The sequence below is a fragment of the Gobio gobio genome (genome assembly GCF_949357685.1).
Source record: "Gobio gobio genome assembly, chromosome: 10".
Lineage (NCBI taxonomy): Eukaryota > Metazoa > Chordata > Actinopteri > Cypriniformes > Gobionidae > Gobio > Gobio gobio.
This window is the reverse complement of record NC_137116.1, coordinates 53,018,057-53,032,436: the sequence shown is the minus strand read 5'-3', so window position 1 is coordinate 53,032,436 and position 14,380 is coordinate 53,018,057. Positions and strand designations below refer to the sequence as shown.

The 14,380-nt window shown below is 38.6% G+C and overlaps 1 protein-coding gene across 4 annotated transcripts in view; it reads left to right on the top strand.

Annotated features, from left to right (window-relative positions):
* Window positions 1-14,380, top strand: part of comta (catechol-O-methyltransferase a) — a 19,095-nt gene that overhangs the window by 137 nt on the left and 4,578 nt on the right. Inside the window, exons 1-4 of one of the 4 annotated variants that reach the window (XM_079828008.1) lie at window positions 1-184; window positions 5,050-5,167; window positions 9,280-9,451; window positions 10,814-10,931. The exon at window positions 1-184 is cut by the window's left edge and continues 99 nt beyond it. In XM_079828008.1, the coding sequence (XP_079684134.1) occupies window positions 9,281-9,451; window positions 10,814-10,931 (289 nt within the window). In that variant the 5' untranslated portion in view covers window positions 1-184; window positions 5,050-5,167; window position 9,280. Of the gene's footprint in view, window positions 185-5,049; window positions 5,168-5,427; window positions 5,555-9,279; window positions 9,452-10,813; window positions 10,932-14,380 lie in introns of those variants that run through there. The other 3 variants (XM_079828007.1, XM_079828006.1, XM_079828009.1) reach the window with 3 other exon arrangements.

Genomic DNA, 14,380 nt, shown 5'->3' with positions numbered 1-14,380 from the left:
GAACAGGTTAGAAAGAGCAAACAGAAGTGGGAGGAGAGAGGTAAAGAGAGAGGGAAAGAGAGAGAGAGAGGCCAGCGAGAAAGACTTTGTCAGAGAAAAGCATAAAGGCATCGGAGGAAAAGGGAAAGGGAAGCTCATCTCTCTCTCTCTGTGTGTGTGTATGTGAAGACAGCTGCAAAAGGAAGTAAGATTATGGAAATGTTGTTTGGCACAATAATGCAACAGATTGTTCTGTGAATGCATGCTGTAAATATGCGAGTTATGTGTGAATGCTTTCGTGTTTATGTAACTTTATGCATGATCCAGCTCGACCAATATTGCTCACACTTCAATATTTATGGTGATGGAAATCTTGACACTTCCCGCACACAGCATGCAAACGTGTTAATGCGGTGCCTTCGTGTTAACAGCACACTTCAGCTTACAAAAGACTTAAATATTCATGTGGCCTAGTAATCAGAATTCAGCCCCGTTAAGTCCTCAGGTCTGAGGCAGGCCATGCGGTCGATAACACCTACTATATCAGCACGCGTGGAGCCAGCAAAACTGGAAGACGCTTCTGTCTTTCAGTCTGTCTGCTTCTTTTAGGGTTTGTATTTTCAGCTGCGGGTCTGCACGGCGATAGCATCTTTAATTAAAGCATCTGACAGCCCACAGACTCCTCCTGTCACCGCTGCGTGTCAGTGGATCGTGCTTGAGTTCTTTATGAGCGACCCATTGTGTCTGCAAGTTCTTATTCTGAGCTTCATTAATGGGAATGTATTAGGATCAATGATAGCACTGTAATATCTCCTGCACGTGGCAGTGTAGGCTATATAATTATGTCAGCGTTTATTCTCCTTCATGTCATTTTAAACCTGTGTAACTTTCTTTTAGTGGAGCACAAAGGAAACAAATCACTGTACGATGATAGTCAGTGGGGTCCAATGTTGTTTAGACATTGGAATGAAATGAGAATGAGTTAATTATTATTATTTTTTAGTCCGTGCTGCTTCACGTGCTCTCGGAATTATAGTAAATACGAGTTTCCTAGGTAAACATTGCACGAACGCCCTCACATTTTGAAACTTGAATGGTATGAGCTCGTAATCACGACTTCAGAAGTCAGAATGATCAAATTTCCCACTTTAGAAGTTGTGATTACGAGCTTGTTGCATTCAAGTGCTTTTGTTGTCTGAGTGAACAGGAATCATGGTGGACACCAGGTTATTCTTACCTATGCATTGGGAAAATCTTATTAAAAGCATCATCATTTGTACTCTCCCATGCACCGACAACCATATAAACATTCCACATAGTCCGCTTTCTGCTGATTCTGTAATTTCAGTCAAATGTGGGCTATTTTCGCTGTGTACCAAACATACAATACACTTCATATGATTACTCTTACATGTAAATATGTACTGCGTTAATGTCAAGACAAGACGACCTAGCTGTTTTGGAAAAAAAAACAATAAAACACACCTGCCACAGCATTATTTCTCCCCGCCACCATGTTTAAAGCTTATGACACGCCCATCTCGGGAATTGGGGTATCAAAATTATTTCCGAACTTCCCAGTGGTAAACACGACATCAGGGCGTTCATGTGCAATTTTTACCTAGGAAACTCGTATTTACGACTGCCTTCACGTGCTATCGGAAATTTCCTAATTCCCACTTTAGAAGTCGTGATTACGAGCTTGTTGCATTCAAGTGCTTTGTTGTCGGAGTGAACAGGAATCATGGTGGACACCAGTTTATTCTTGCCTATTTATTGGGAAAATCTTATTAAAACCAACATCATATAGCCTACTTGTCCCATGCACTGACAACCATAAACATTCCAGATAGTCCGCTTCTGACGATTCTGTAGCCTAATTTCAGTCAAATGCAGGCTATTTTCGCTGTGTACCAAACATACAATATGCTTCATATGATTATTACATGTAAATACTACATTAATGTCAAGACAATACGACCTAGCGCTGCTTTTTTTGGGGGGGGGAGACAATAAAACCACACCTGCCACAGCAGTCTAGTTCTCCCCGCCACCATGTTTAAGGCTTATGACACGCCCATCTCGGGAATTGGGGTATCAAAATTATTTCCGAACTTCCCAGTGGTAAACACGACATCAGAGGGCGTTCATGTGCAATTTTTACCTAGGAAACTCGTATTTACGATAATTCCGATAGCACGTGAAGGCAGCATTAGTCCAATGGCTGTTGGGTTCTTGAGTTGAATTTAACATTTTTATATCAATGGAGATTCAAAAGTTCTCATTGTTACATTATATACTACCGTTTAAAAGTAAGATTTTTAAAAAAAAAGTATTTGTATTTAGCCAGCCTGCGTTAAATTGATAAAAAAATACAGTAAAGACATTGATAGGGCGCAATCACACCTGCTGGAATGTGACGGTTTGCACGATGCAATTTTGCTAGTTTCAGCTTGACGCAGTTCTCATTTTAATGTCCAGCGCCACGTTGTTTAAATAGCAAATGCACTAATGCTCATCTGTTCGCCCATGGGCGTCTGGTCTGAGGTGTGTTCGGGCGCATTGTTGGTGCGTTGCTATTTTGAGGAACTGGAAACGACTGTGCCATTGACCAAAAAAACCTGGGGGGTATTCCAGAAAGCAGGTTATGTGACATACCGTGGTATGTTTAAGAGTAAGTAAGCAGATAAACTCAACTTTCGGAGGTAAATTTCAGGGTATGTAAGTAGCTATAGCAGCTCAGTCCCTGAACATAACCTTCTCTGAGTTGTCTGAACTTACTCCCGGACGTGTTTTTGGAACCAGCATACCTCGAATAAGCAAGGTTGGTTAATCAACCGAGAGTTCAAGGAATATGTGACGGTAAGTTAACCTTGCTTTCTGGAATACCCCTCTGGTCTGAAGTCAATAGCGCAGTATTTTTTGTGTTATTTAAAGGTTGTGTTAGTAATGCTGCGTTCCAGGTTTTTGAGCCCGTAATTTACGACTTCAAACCACGACTTTGTAGCATTCCAGGCAAAGTCAGGCCAAACAGCCTGAGCGTAAGGAATTGTGGTAGCTAGATGTAAACAAAGCATGGCTGACCGTACGGGGCTTATGCTCCTTTACAATCATTTCTGTCGGCAAAGGTGCTTACTCCTTGCTTATGTGAGGGAAACAGAGGAGAAAAAAATGCTGCATAAGGCAAGAGAAGCTGTTATACCTTTTATTTTACGTTATTCGTGTACGACTTTCATAAACACCGCATCTGTAGGGGCTGCCATTGTTGTTTCGTCGGCTATGTGACGTCAGAGCTCGTAACTGGGAGAACATCGATCTAGTACCAGGGTTGCCAACTCTCACGCATTTGGCGTGATACTCACGCTTTCAGACTCAGTCTCACGCTCTCACGCTGCCCAACTCAATCTCACGCCAAATTGCCAAACCTACTTTTGATATCAAACAAAGTCTAATCTTTTACATTTTTTTTTAAGTTGTAATGCGAAATTCAAACAATAGTGTTTTGAATTTCTGAGTGTTGAAAACCGGAGCTCTCAATACTTCTAGCGCTGTGTCAATACATTTGAATGGCTTAAGCGGATACACAACAGCTCCACTATACAGGTGTTTGCAGCAAGTTTTGGTAAACAGTACAGCATAGTGTGCATTGATTATTACGTCAACCATACAGGATCGTTTTATAATGGAGAGTGATGGAGATGCAACAATGTTAACATTAATGTTAATGTTTTTCTTGTATTTAGCCCACAGGTATTCCTTACTAATTGCTCACACTCATGCACATTGATGGTCAAATGTGACCAAACACCTTAACTATTTTTCAATTGAATAAATGTTCTATATTTTAGTTCAATAATATTTATTGAATATTTGTAGATATTTTGGTACTAAATACTCTTTGTGCAATAATTATGGTCCATTAATGACCACTTAAAATATTTTTCTTCTAATATTTTTCTTATTTATATTACAATTAGTGTAGTAATTAAGGTTAAATTAGAGAATTCTTATTCAAAGAGGCAAATTAGAGTCAGTTTGTGGCTCGAAAAATAATAATTTCCATTTGTAATGCCATTTCCCACTGGTGGCTTTATGGCTCTTTAATCAATATACATGTATCTAATTTAGTTGCTCAAAAAAGTATTGCCGTTTTGCATTTTAATAAATATTTAGATATGATCAAACACTAGATTTCTTTAAATGTGAAATTTGAAAATGTTAATAACGTACATATCTTTATTTCCTTATATGTACAGTAGGCTATGAATTGATACTGAAATCGATATACTGTCGTATACCGTCAGCCCCTCAACACCCTGCCCCCCCAAAAAAGAAAAGAAAATCTCACTCCAACCTGATCTTAAAAGTTGGCAACCCTGCTAGTACAAGTTCACAAGTGGGAAGTCACGGGTTTGACTGCCGTTCCAGTGCACTTTCACGGGTAGAAGGTTGGAAAAACACGAGTTACGGGTTGCCTGGAACGCGGAATAATATGCGCCTATAGGCAGTGCATAACACACTCTGCTTATTACACACACACAGGGATGCGCAGCAGCACACAATCATTTTTAAATATAAAAAATAAAAGGATTCATCTCTGGAGAAGCGTTCAGTCTTTCCGCTCGTATGTAAATAGAGAATCCGCCATGGCGCGAGCACAACTGGCTTTTAAAGGGAATGGGAGATGAGACTCTGATTGGTTTATTGCACGTTATGCCCAAAACACACTCATGACTCATTAGTTTTTCTCAGTCGCTCTGGTGCATTTCTCAGATCAGAACTGAAATTCTCCTGTTCAATCTTCACATCATTGTGTCACTTGTGCACATCAAAAAAGCAGTTTCTCATTTCTTTGAACAAGTTGCAAATGCTTGTGTACATCCATGCAAATAATTATGTACAATTCTCTGCTGTTTCCTGCATTATGAGTTGCTTATGTCATGTTGATTCAAATGTATTATAATGGGTCTCTGTTGAATAGTCTCACCCCCCACAACATTTAGGCATTAGTTCATAGCATAAGTCTTTACATGCAACAAGTTGTCATATGTCGATATGTTTTTTCTAAAGATATTCGTTGTGATGTGGATGAGAATTTGTGGCCAGGAACGTCAGGAGGTGTAGGAAGACTGCACTGTAATTCCTACAGCACTGCATGTACAGTTTTCCCTAAGGAGATTGTCCTACAGTACGTTCACATTTCTACTTTTGTTTTTTGTTTTTTTGTGCTATGCAGTGCTGTCTTTTCCTTTCTGTATCGCAATGACATAGCCTGTCAACAAATTACAGTACAAACAGTAAAAGCGTAAATGTGAATCTTGTCCAACTCCCACATACACTAAGGTGTAACCTACAATTTACAATTATTGCCATGAAAACTTTAGCCATAGTTGACATCAGACCATCCCTCCAGAGTACAGTTATATTGACAACATGACTAAGCAATTTGACCATCTTATCCGTACACAATGACACAAGCACTTGTCATTCTGATGGCACTGACATGTTCATTGACACTGATATTTACTTTTGAGAGATGAACTAAGGATTTTGAGCAAGAGACTGGCTTTTGCAGGTAATCCATGGTGTTTTGCTATTTTGAGAAATGCACTAACTGTTTTGCAAATGTCAAGGATGATTCGAGAAATGTACCAAAGTGACTGAGAAAAACTGTAAGATACTAGGTTAAAACCCTTTTGGACCATACGCCTGGAGCGCTGACCGTTTTTTAGTCGTTAGTGGATTCGGACATGCCCTAAGTGCACTTCAGACCATGCAGATCGTTAAAACAGGGCCCATAATGTTAAAGTACTTCTATTTAAAATAAATGCTGTTATTTTTTTATTTTATTTTTACTTTTTTAGTCGTCAAAGTGTAAAAAAATGTTTTTCCACAAAAGTATTAAGCAGCAGTTGCAAAAGCAAAACTATTAAGCAACTGTTTTTAACACTGATAATAATCATAAATGTTTCTTGAGCATCAAATCATCATATCAGAATGATTTCTGAAGGATCATGTGACACTGAAGACTGGAGTAATGATGCTGAAATGATGAAAATTCAGCTTTGTCATCACAGGAATAAATACAATTTTAAATATATTAAAATAGAAAACTGCAATATTATCAGGGTAAGGGTTAACCGTAAATATAAAGGCATAAAAAGTTGTTAAAACACACGCACACATTTAAAAAAAAGTTTGAATCATCATTTTAAAGGCCATTACAATGAATACTCTGTTCATGTTAGTGGTAAATCAGCCGTGGGATGAAGCTGTGTTAATTCATTTCCTTTCCAAAGCTTCTGGCCAAATCTGCAGCAAAGACAAAGAGGCTTTCACTGTTTTCTAGGAGCACTGGATTGAAACAGGAGAGGGGATTGGAGAGTTTGGCATTCCACGCCACTGACAGTCAATGATTGTTTTTTGTTTTGGTTTAACCATGCCATCTTTTATTTCATGCATGTAGCATGTCATTTTTTATGTGGCCAGTCTGAATTAGTTGTAATATCTTAAATGTTGGATATTAATATTAATGTTGCATCATGTGATCTTGCATCATAATATTGCTGCTAGAGCTGTGGGTATTTGCACAGGTGTGTCTGTCATAAATACGCACGAGGGTGCAAAGGTTTTGTTGCTTTAGGTTTGTGGAAGGTCAAAGGTTGTAATGACATTTGCAAAATAAGTTAGTTTCACAGAGCCTGTTTTCTCTCCAAAATTAAAATGAACATTAATAATATTTACAAATATTAAATCATTTTATAAAATTGCTTTAAGAATTTTTTTTTTTTGCATTGTGACTTTTTAAACACTTTTCACTACAGTCATGTAAAGATTCACATTACTGTAACAGACAATAATACATTGTTTAGTTTGTAAAGTGTTTATATGGTAGAATATGTCGTTCTGCCTTTATTTTGATTTAAATAAAAAAATCATTGTGTCTTCAGACATGGTTGATTCTCATTATTGCATTAAGTTAATGCACATCTAATGAGAATAATGATGAGAACATTTCAGCTTCTAAAAACGTGTCTTGAGACCTTTCAATTTCATGCTCAAGCGCTGAGCGCTCTGCGTTTTTTATCGGTCACCGAGAGTTGAAAAATGTTCAACTTTGGGTAAAACGCAGCACTCCTCACTGTCACTTTTTACCCAGCCGTCCAATCACAGTCGAGGAGAGGCGGGACAAATACAACACCGACCAACCGCCACATTCTGCTTGTACAACGTCAACAGATGAAAACAACAAGCACGGAACAAAATTATTTAAAACAAGAGCCAGAGCATTGTATCAGCATTTTTATACAGAAACCAACTGCGAAATGAGATATTAGTAAAACTTCCGCGGATATTCCGTATCATAGCAAGAAAAGCAAACGCTGCGCTGCCAAAACGCTCGCAAGCGCCTTAGGGCTGTGATATTGAAGAAAAATGCGATATGCAATACCTTGTTAAATAATGCGATATTCGATATCGTAAAAAAATGTCATGCCAATATTTAAATACCAAAAACTCTTTGCTTGACTTGGTAATATACAGTTATATCAACCTAAAACTTAACATCAAGAATATCCAGGTAAATAAAGACACCTGAACTAGGGGTGGACGATTATTTGTTATTAAAAATAAAAACTAAGAATGGTAGTCTTCACATTAATTAAATATACACTGATAAATATACACACAATAAAGCTACAAAGGTTTTTCAGCCAAGAGCACTGAGTGATTTTCTCTTGTTCTTTTGTTGTTTGACAGACAGTGGCAGGTTTACAGTATTAGCATGTTTACTGTATTAGCATGTTTACTGTATTAGCAGGTTTACAGTATTAGCATGTTTACTGTATTAGCAGGTTTACTGTATTAGCATGTTTACTGTATTAGCAGGTTTACAGTATTAGCATGTTTACTGTATTAGCAGGTTTACAGTATTAGCATGTTTACTGTATTAGCAGGTTTACAGTATTAGCATGTTTACAGTATTAGCATGTTTACTGTATTAGCATGTTTACTGTATTAGCATGTTTACTGTATTAGCATGTTTACTGTATTAGCAGGCTGTCACTTTAAGCCCTAATGCACGGATCCTATTGACACGCATTCGGTTTCTTTCCCCAACTGATATCTTTCACTTAAGCATAACCGACTGTGTTTACATGAATACTCATCAAGACAGCCATTTTGACATAACTGTGTGTGTATTTGACAGTTGGAGTGTGTAACAAAACAGAACTGAAGGGATCACACACTTTCAGAGAGGCGGCTTGTGCGCACGTTTCGGTGTGTGTGTCAGACAGCACGAGACTGCAAAGAGTTGTTTTTCGCAAGTTATTGCGTTTAATAACTCTTTTTAACGTCAAGCAAGTCACATAAGTAACAGTCGTGTGCTCAGTCTATTCTCTGATATATGCGTCAACCTAAAACATACACCTTTCACAATGTTGAAGTAGCCTATTAAAATCATACCGTTGTGATATGCATATTGCGAGATGTACATTTGCGATATTTCGATAATTTCTATATATTGTGCAGTCCTAGGCGTTTTCAGCAGAGCCTATGAAAATCATAAAATATGATTAGCCAAATTGTCATTAAAATAAAAACATTTCATCATGACAACTCTCAGAATAGTTTTAGCATGTTATTTATTGAATATGGCAATGTTAATGTATTTGGTATCGGCGGACTAGATCTGCTACGCTACGTTATTGCTGCTGCTGCATAAATACACATACATAAATCCTGTAGCAGATCAAGGCAGGTGGAGCTGGGGGAGGTGGAGGGTCTCAGAGGAACTCTGAACCATTAAAATGTTGAGCAAGCAATCTCATTGGCTGCAGAATCAGCAGAGGCCAGCCCAGACAGCAATGTCGTCCCAGATCCGGCCCACATGTACCAGATCCGGCCCACATCTGGGCTGACACCATGTTGCTGTCTGGGATGGGATAATGATGCGATTGCTTGTAAAGGACCAATCAGCCTCTAGAGTTTCATGATTGAACTAGGCATTCAAATAATTAGGCTTTATTTTCTTTCAGTAAAATATAATTTCTTACTTTAGATTTGAGTGAAATCTAAAAAAAAAGAATACATGGCTTTGTAGATTAAGCCTTTGACCGTCATGTGTTTTTTTTTTAAACACGTGATTCCCCTGATTTACACTGATGCCCTCATGTCTGTTTTCGTGTAATTCTTTCTGACATTGCTTTGAAGTCTCATCCTTTGTGATTCGCGGAGCTGCTAATGTCATATATTTATTCTGACCTTAATCATTTATTCTCTCTTGTCTCTCTCATTGAGGATGCTGTTGAGTTTGCTGGCAGTGGCGGTGGTTTCGGCAGCTGTCCTGTACGTCCTCTATCACTGGCTGATCCCGGCAGCTGTGCAGAACTGCGGCTGGCTGGCGCTCCTCTGGCACGATGTCATCCATGAGCGGTTCCTTAACATCATTACGGGATCATCACGACCTCAGGTGACCCTCGCTTTCATTCATACAAACGTCAATCAGAGATCAACCTGCTGTGTGGTGCAAGTATTTCACGATGTTCAAAGAGGCTGATAAACAAAGTGACAAAAAGTACCATGGCAAGTGCATTAGCTGAACCATGGTACTGTGACAGAACATTTTGTCAAAGGAATGATGATTAAATAGCATTATACAAATCTTGGTAACACTTTACAATAAGGTTATATTAGTTAACATTAGCTAATGCATTAGTTAACATGAACTAACCATGAACAACACCTCTGTTCAGCATTAGTTAATCTTTGTTAACATTAGTTAATTAAAATACAGCTGTTCATGTTAGTTCACAGTGCATTAATTAACGTTAACAATATTTAAATAATGCATTAGTAAATGTTGAAATTAACATTAACAAAGATAAATAAATGCTTTATAAGTGCTGTTCATTATTAGTTCATGTTAACTAATGTAGTTAACTAATGAACCTTATTGTGTTACCAAAATCTTCAAGATTCAAATAACCTATGAAAGCAAGAGTTATTAATGGGCTTGTGTTATGTCTATATTTTCCAAGTGTTGTTTTCTGCACTCTCAAAAAAAAAAAAAAGAGAGGTACAAAAATGTACCCTTAAGGGCACCCCCTAAAAGGTACAATTTGTACTAAGTCAAGGGTAGGCAAGTTTGGTTCTAGAGAGCTGATGTCCTCCAGAGTTTAGCGCCAACCCCACTAAGCCACCACAGTATGAAACTCATGGCTCCCAGCATGCATTGCAGCATTAAGTGTCACCATTGTCGAGATTCATATGCTGATTCTTGATATCTGTGTGCGTCTAAACTTTTTTCCCCCTAGAATGTATTTAAAAATCAAAATTCAGAATGTCTTATCTGTGGCAAGAAAGTATTGTTAGTGAATATTATTTATTAACATTTTTATTCAGTGATGAGTTTAGTCAAACATTTTTCTACATAATTTTTGTTTATGGCTTCTTTTGATTTGAACAGATGTTCACTGTAACAAAAACCACAAACTCACATAAAAAGGCAAGAGTCAAACTGCCCAACTAAACGAAACACTTATCTCCATAATGGTGACATAATTTTTCAATAAAACATCAACATCTAAACCTCTTCATTCTCAATAAGAGCGTCTATAGATGTCTTTCAGGGTCAGAGTCAAACTCTGTAGGTCAGCGACTCACTAGGAATGAACTTGCCAGAGGAAAACAATGGTATAATTGTACCCTAAGGACCAATTTAAAGGTACAGTTATACGTCCCCAAGGAACAAAATTTTACCTCCACTGTACCTTTTTTCTGAGAGTGTGGCTTTGCTCTAGAACACTAATTTTGCTGATTTCTATGAACACAGCGCATGCTGAAAGCCGTTCAAAAGAACGCCACAAAAGGCGACCCTCAGAGCGTTATCTCAGCCATCGACTACTACTGCCGGCACAAAGAATGGGCCATGAACGTGGGCGATGATAAAGGTAGCAGCCTGTTTTCCATTCCCTTACCTCCTTTTCTGCACCCTTTCAAATTAACTCAGCGTTTGCTTGATGTTTTTCCCTTACATTATCTCTCTCTCTCTTCTCCGCTCTTGAGTAAATGGCCTTGAGGCTGCTCACAGCCGGCTGTTCTGAATGAGAAGTGATGGCAGTCTCCTGTCTACTGGGTCAATATGCTCTCTGCATGACTGCACACATACACACTAGTTGCATGTGCACATTGTACAGCCTTTGCGTTCGACACAATCAACAGCAGCAGTTTGATGCCCTGATGCATTATGAGACTGAGGGGAGAGATGAATTTCAGATGTGATCCCGGATATATAAATATACGTAATATACAAAGTTGTTATATCTTTATAGTTGTTGATAGTTATCAGATATTAGTGGAACATGTCTATAATTTGAATTTGAGGGGAAGTGACTTCATAAATCCATTAAAGATCACCAAAAAAAGAGTGATTGAAGGTAATGAGCAACATTTTTTAAAATACTTTTGTCTTGTTTTCTAAACATAGAATATCTAATATTTTCTAATATCTAAACATACCAAGATATATTTACTTAAGAAGCAAAATAATCAATATATCAAAATAATATCGTTTATTCTAATGTCATTTTGTATCAAGATACTATTATATTTTATTAATATTTTAAATGTTCTTATTTTTATATTTTCTTTTTTTATTATTCATTTAAAGTCTTTGCAATTTAGTAGTTTTTTCATTTTTATTCGTTTTTTTTAATATATAGTATATAGAAATGTTTGGTTTTAGTTTTAGTTAACTGTAATAACCCTGCATGGTTTATCATTAAAACAAGAAAAATATCAGCCAAATGAATAAAAAATAAACTTAATTCAAAGGGAAATTAGATCATTTTTCTTATCCCATTGGCAGATACTATTTCTTGTTTTAAGCAAAATCTCTCTTAAGCCCCGTCTAGACCGAGACGCGTTTAGCTGTATACGTACAATTTTGGTATCGTATAATTTACTGTATTTGCATTATTGTAAGGGCAGGTTTAGGGTTGGGGTAGGCGTTAATAAAACACAATCTGGTAAGTAGTTAATGTATTTATTGTTATTTTATCGTGAGATTTTGCCTCACTTTCTACCATTGCTGTACCCCTTCTAGCCCATAGACCGTAAAAAAAATATGGACGACGCAACTTAATTCGCTTCCGCAGAAGAAAAGTGAAGCCCCCGGAGGTCCGAATATGGCGCTGACATCTTGCGCAGATTTGGGACCGAGTCTGCGCAGTAGGGGTGTGCCATATCATACCGTCCACGATAATACCGGTATACATTTTTACATGATAAAAAAGTGTCATATCACGATATCAATGATATAGCGATGCGATGGCGTATGGTGCATTTACGTTCCCTAGCGCGCACAACAATAACACCTGTCAGAGTATACACGAAGAGCAGCATGTCAGCCTCCGATAACGACATAGTACCTAAAAAGGGAGCTACTTGGTTACAAGAGGTCAGCCCTCTTGACAACTGACTAAACATTGACAACTTAAAGCTGCTATTGATGTTTGCAGCGCAATATTTGACCGGAAGGGTAACATTGACATTATTTTCATCAGTTACAGCTCGTTAGATCTAGCATTCTGCCTTCTTTGAATCAGACACAGAGATAAAGTAGTGCGTAAGATTACATTTATTTGAATGAATGGATTATAGCATTTATTTGGATTAATTATCGAGAGAGAGAGAGAGAGAGAGAGAGAGAGAGAGAGAGAGATTCGTACCTGTGTGACTGCGTCTGTTCAGTGTCTCTCTTAGCAAAGATGTGGGTTTATTACTGAAAAATTGCGATGTAACCCCATCGTTTTGTTGAGAAATACACTCACCTAAAGGATTATTAGGAACACCTGTTAAATTTCTCATTAATGCAATTATCTAATCAACCAATCACATGGCAGTTGCTTCAATGCATTTAGGGGTGTGGTCCTGGTCAAGACAATCCCCTGAACTCCAAACTGAATGTCAGAATGGGAAAGAAAGGGGATTTAAGCAATTTTGAGCGTGGCATGGTTGTTGGTGCCAGACGGGCCGGTCTGAGTATTTCACAATCTGCTCAGTTACTGGGATTTCCACACACAACCATTTCTAGGGTTTACAAAGAATGGTGTGAAAAGGGAAAAACATCCAGTATGCGGCAGTCCTGTGGGCGAAAATGCCTTGTTGATGCTAGAGGTCAGAGGAGAATGGGCCGACTGATTCAAGCTGATGGAAGAGCAACTTTGACTGAAATAACCACTCGTTACAGCCGAGGTTTGCAGCAAAGCATTTGTGAAGCCACAACACGCACAACCTTGAGGCGGATGGGCTACAACAGCAGAAGACCCCACCGGGTACCACTCATCTCCACTACAAATAGGAAAAAGAGGCTACAATTTGCACGAGCTCACCAAAATTGGACAGTTGAAGACTGGAAAAATGGTCTGATGAGTCTCGATTTCTGTTGAGACATTCAGATGGTAGAGTCAGAATTTGGCGTAAACAGAATGAGAACATGGATCCATCATGCCTTGTTACCACTGTGCAGGCTGGTGGTGGTGGTGTAATGGTGTGGGGGATGTTTTCTTGGCACACTTTAGGCCCCTTCGTGCCAATTGGGCATGGTTTAAATGCCACGGCCTACCTGAGCATTGTTTCTGACCATGTCCATCCCTTTATGACCACCATGTCCCCATCCTCTGATGGCTACTTCCAGCAGGATAATGCACCGTCACAAAGCTCCAATCATTTCAAATTGGTTTCTTGAACATGACAATGAGTTCACTGAACTAAAATGGCCCCCACAGTCACCAGATCTCAACACAATAGAGCATCTTTGGGATGTGGTGGAACGGGAGCTTCGTGCCCTGGATGTGCATCCCACAAATCTCCATCAACTGCAAGATGCTCTCCTATCAATATGGGCCAACATTTCTAAAGAATGCTTTCAGCACCTTGTTGAATCAATGCCACGTAGAATTAAGGCAGTTCTGAAGGCGAAAGGGGGTCAAACACAGCATTAGTATGTGTTCCTAATAATCCTTTAGGTGAGTGTATAATGTAGTGATCCAGTAACTTAGCTATTTTATTGCTAAAAGTCGCGGGCAGCGTTAATAACAAGTTTCTGTGCTTATGAATGTGCAGCGCGATCTCTGCTCTCTGAATGCGAGTGATGCATGTGTGTGTGTGTGTGTGTGTGAGCTTCAATAGCCCCGTTTACATGCACACTTTTATGTCATTCCGATTGAACGATTCTGTGGACAGTTTACACGAGACGTTATCTAAACTGATCTGGTGTTGCTGTTAGAAACACCTCAGAAAAATTCATTCTTCTGTCAGGCGCAGTTGAAGTAGAAAGTACCGGGTAAAAAAACACTGTCAGATGAGATGGCGTAGCCAGGCTATGTCTGTGTCATTA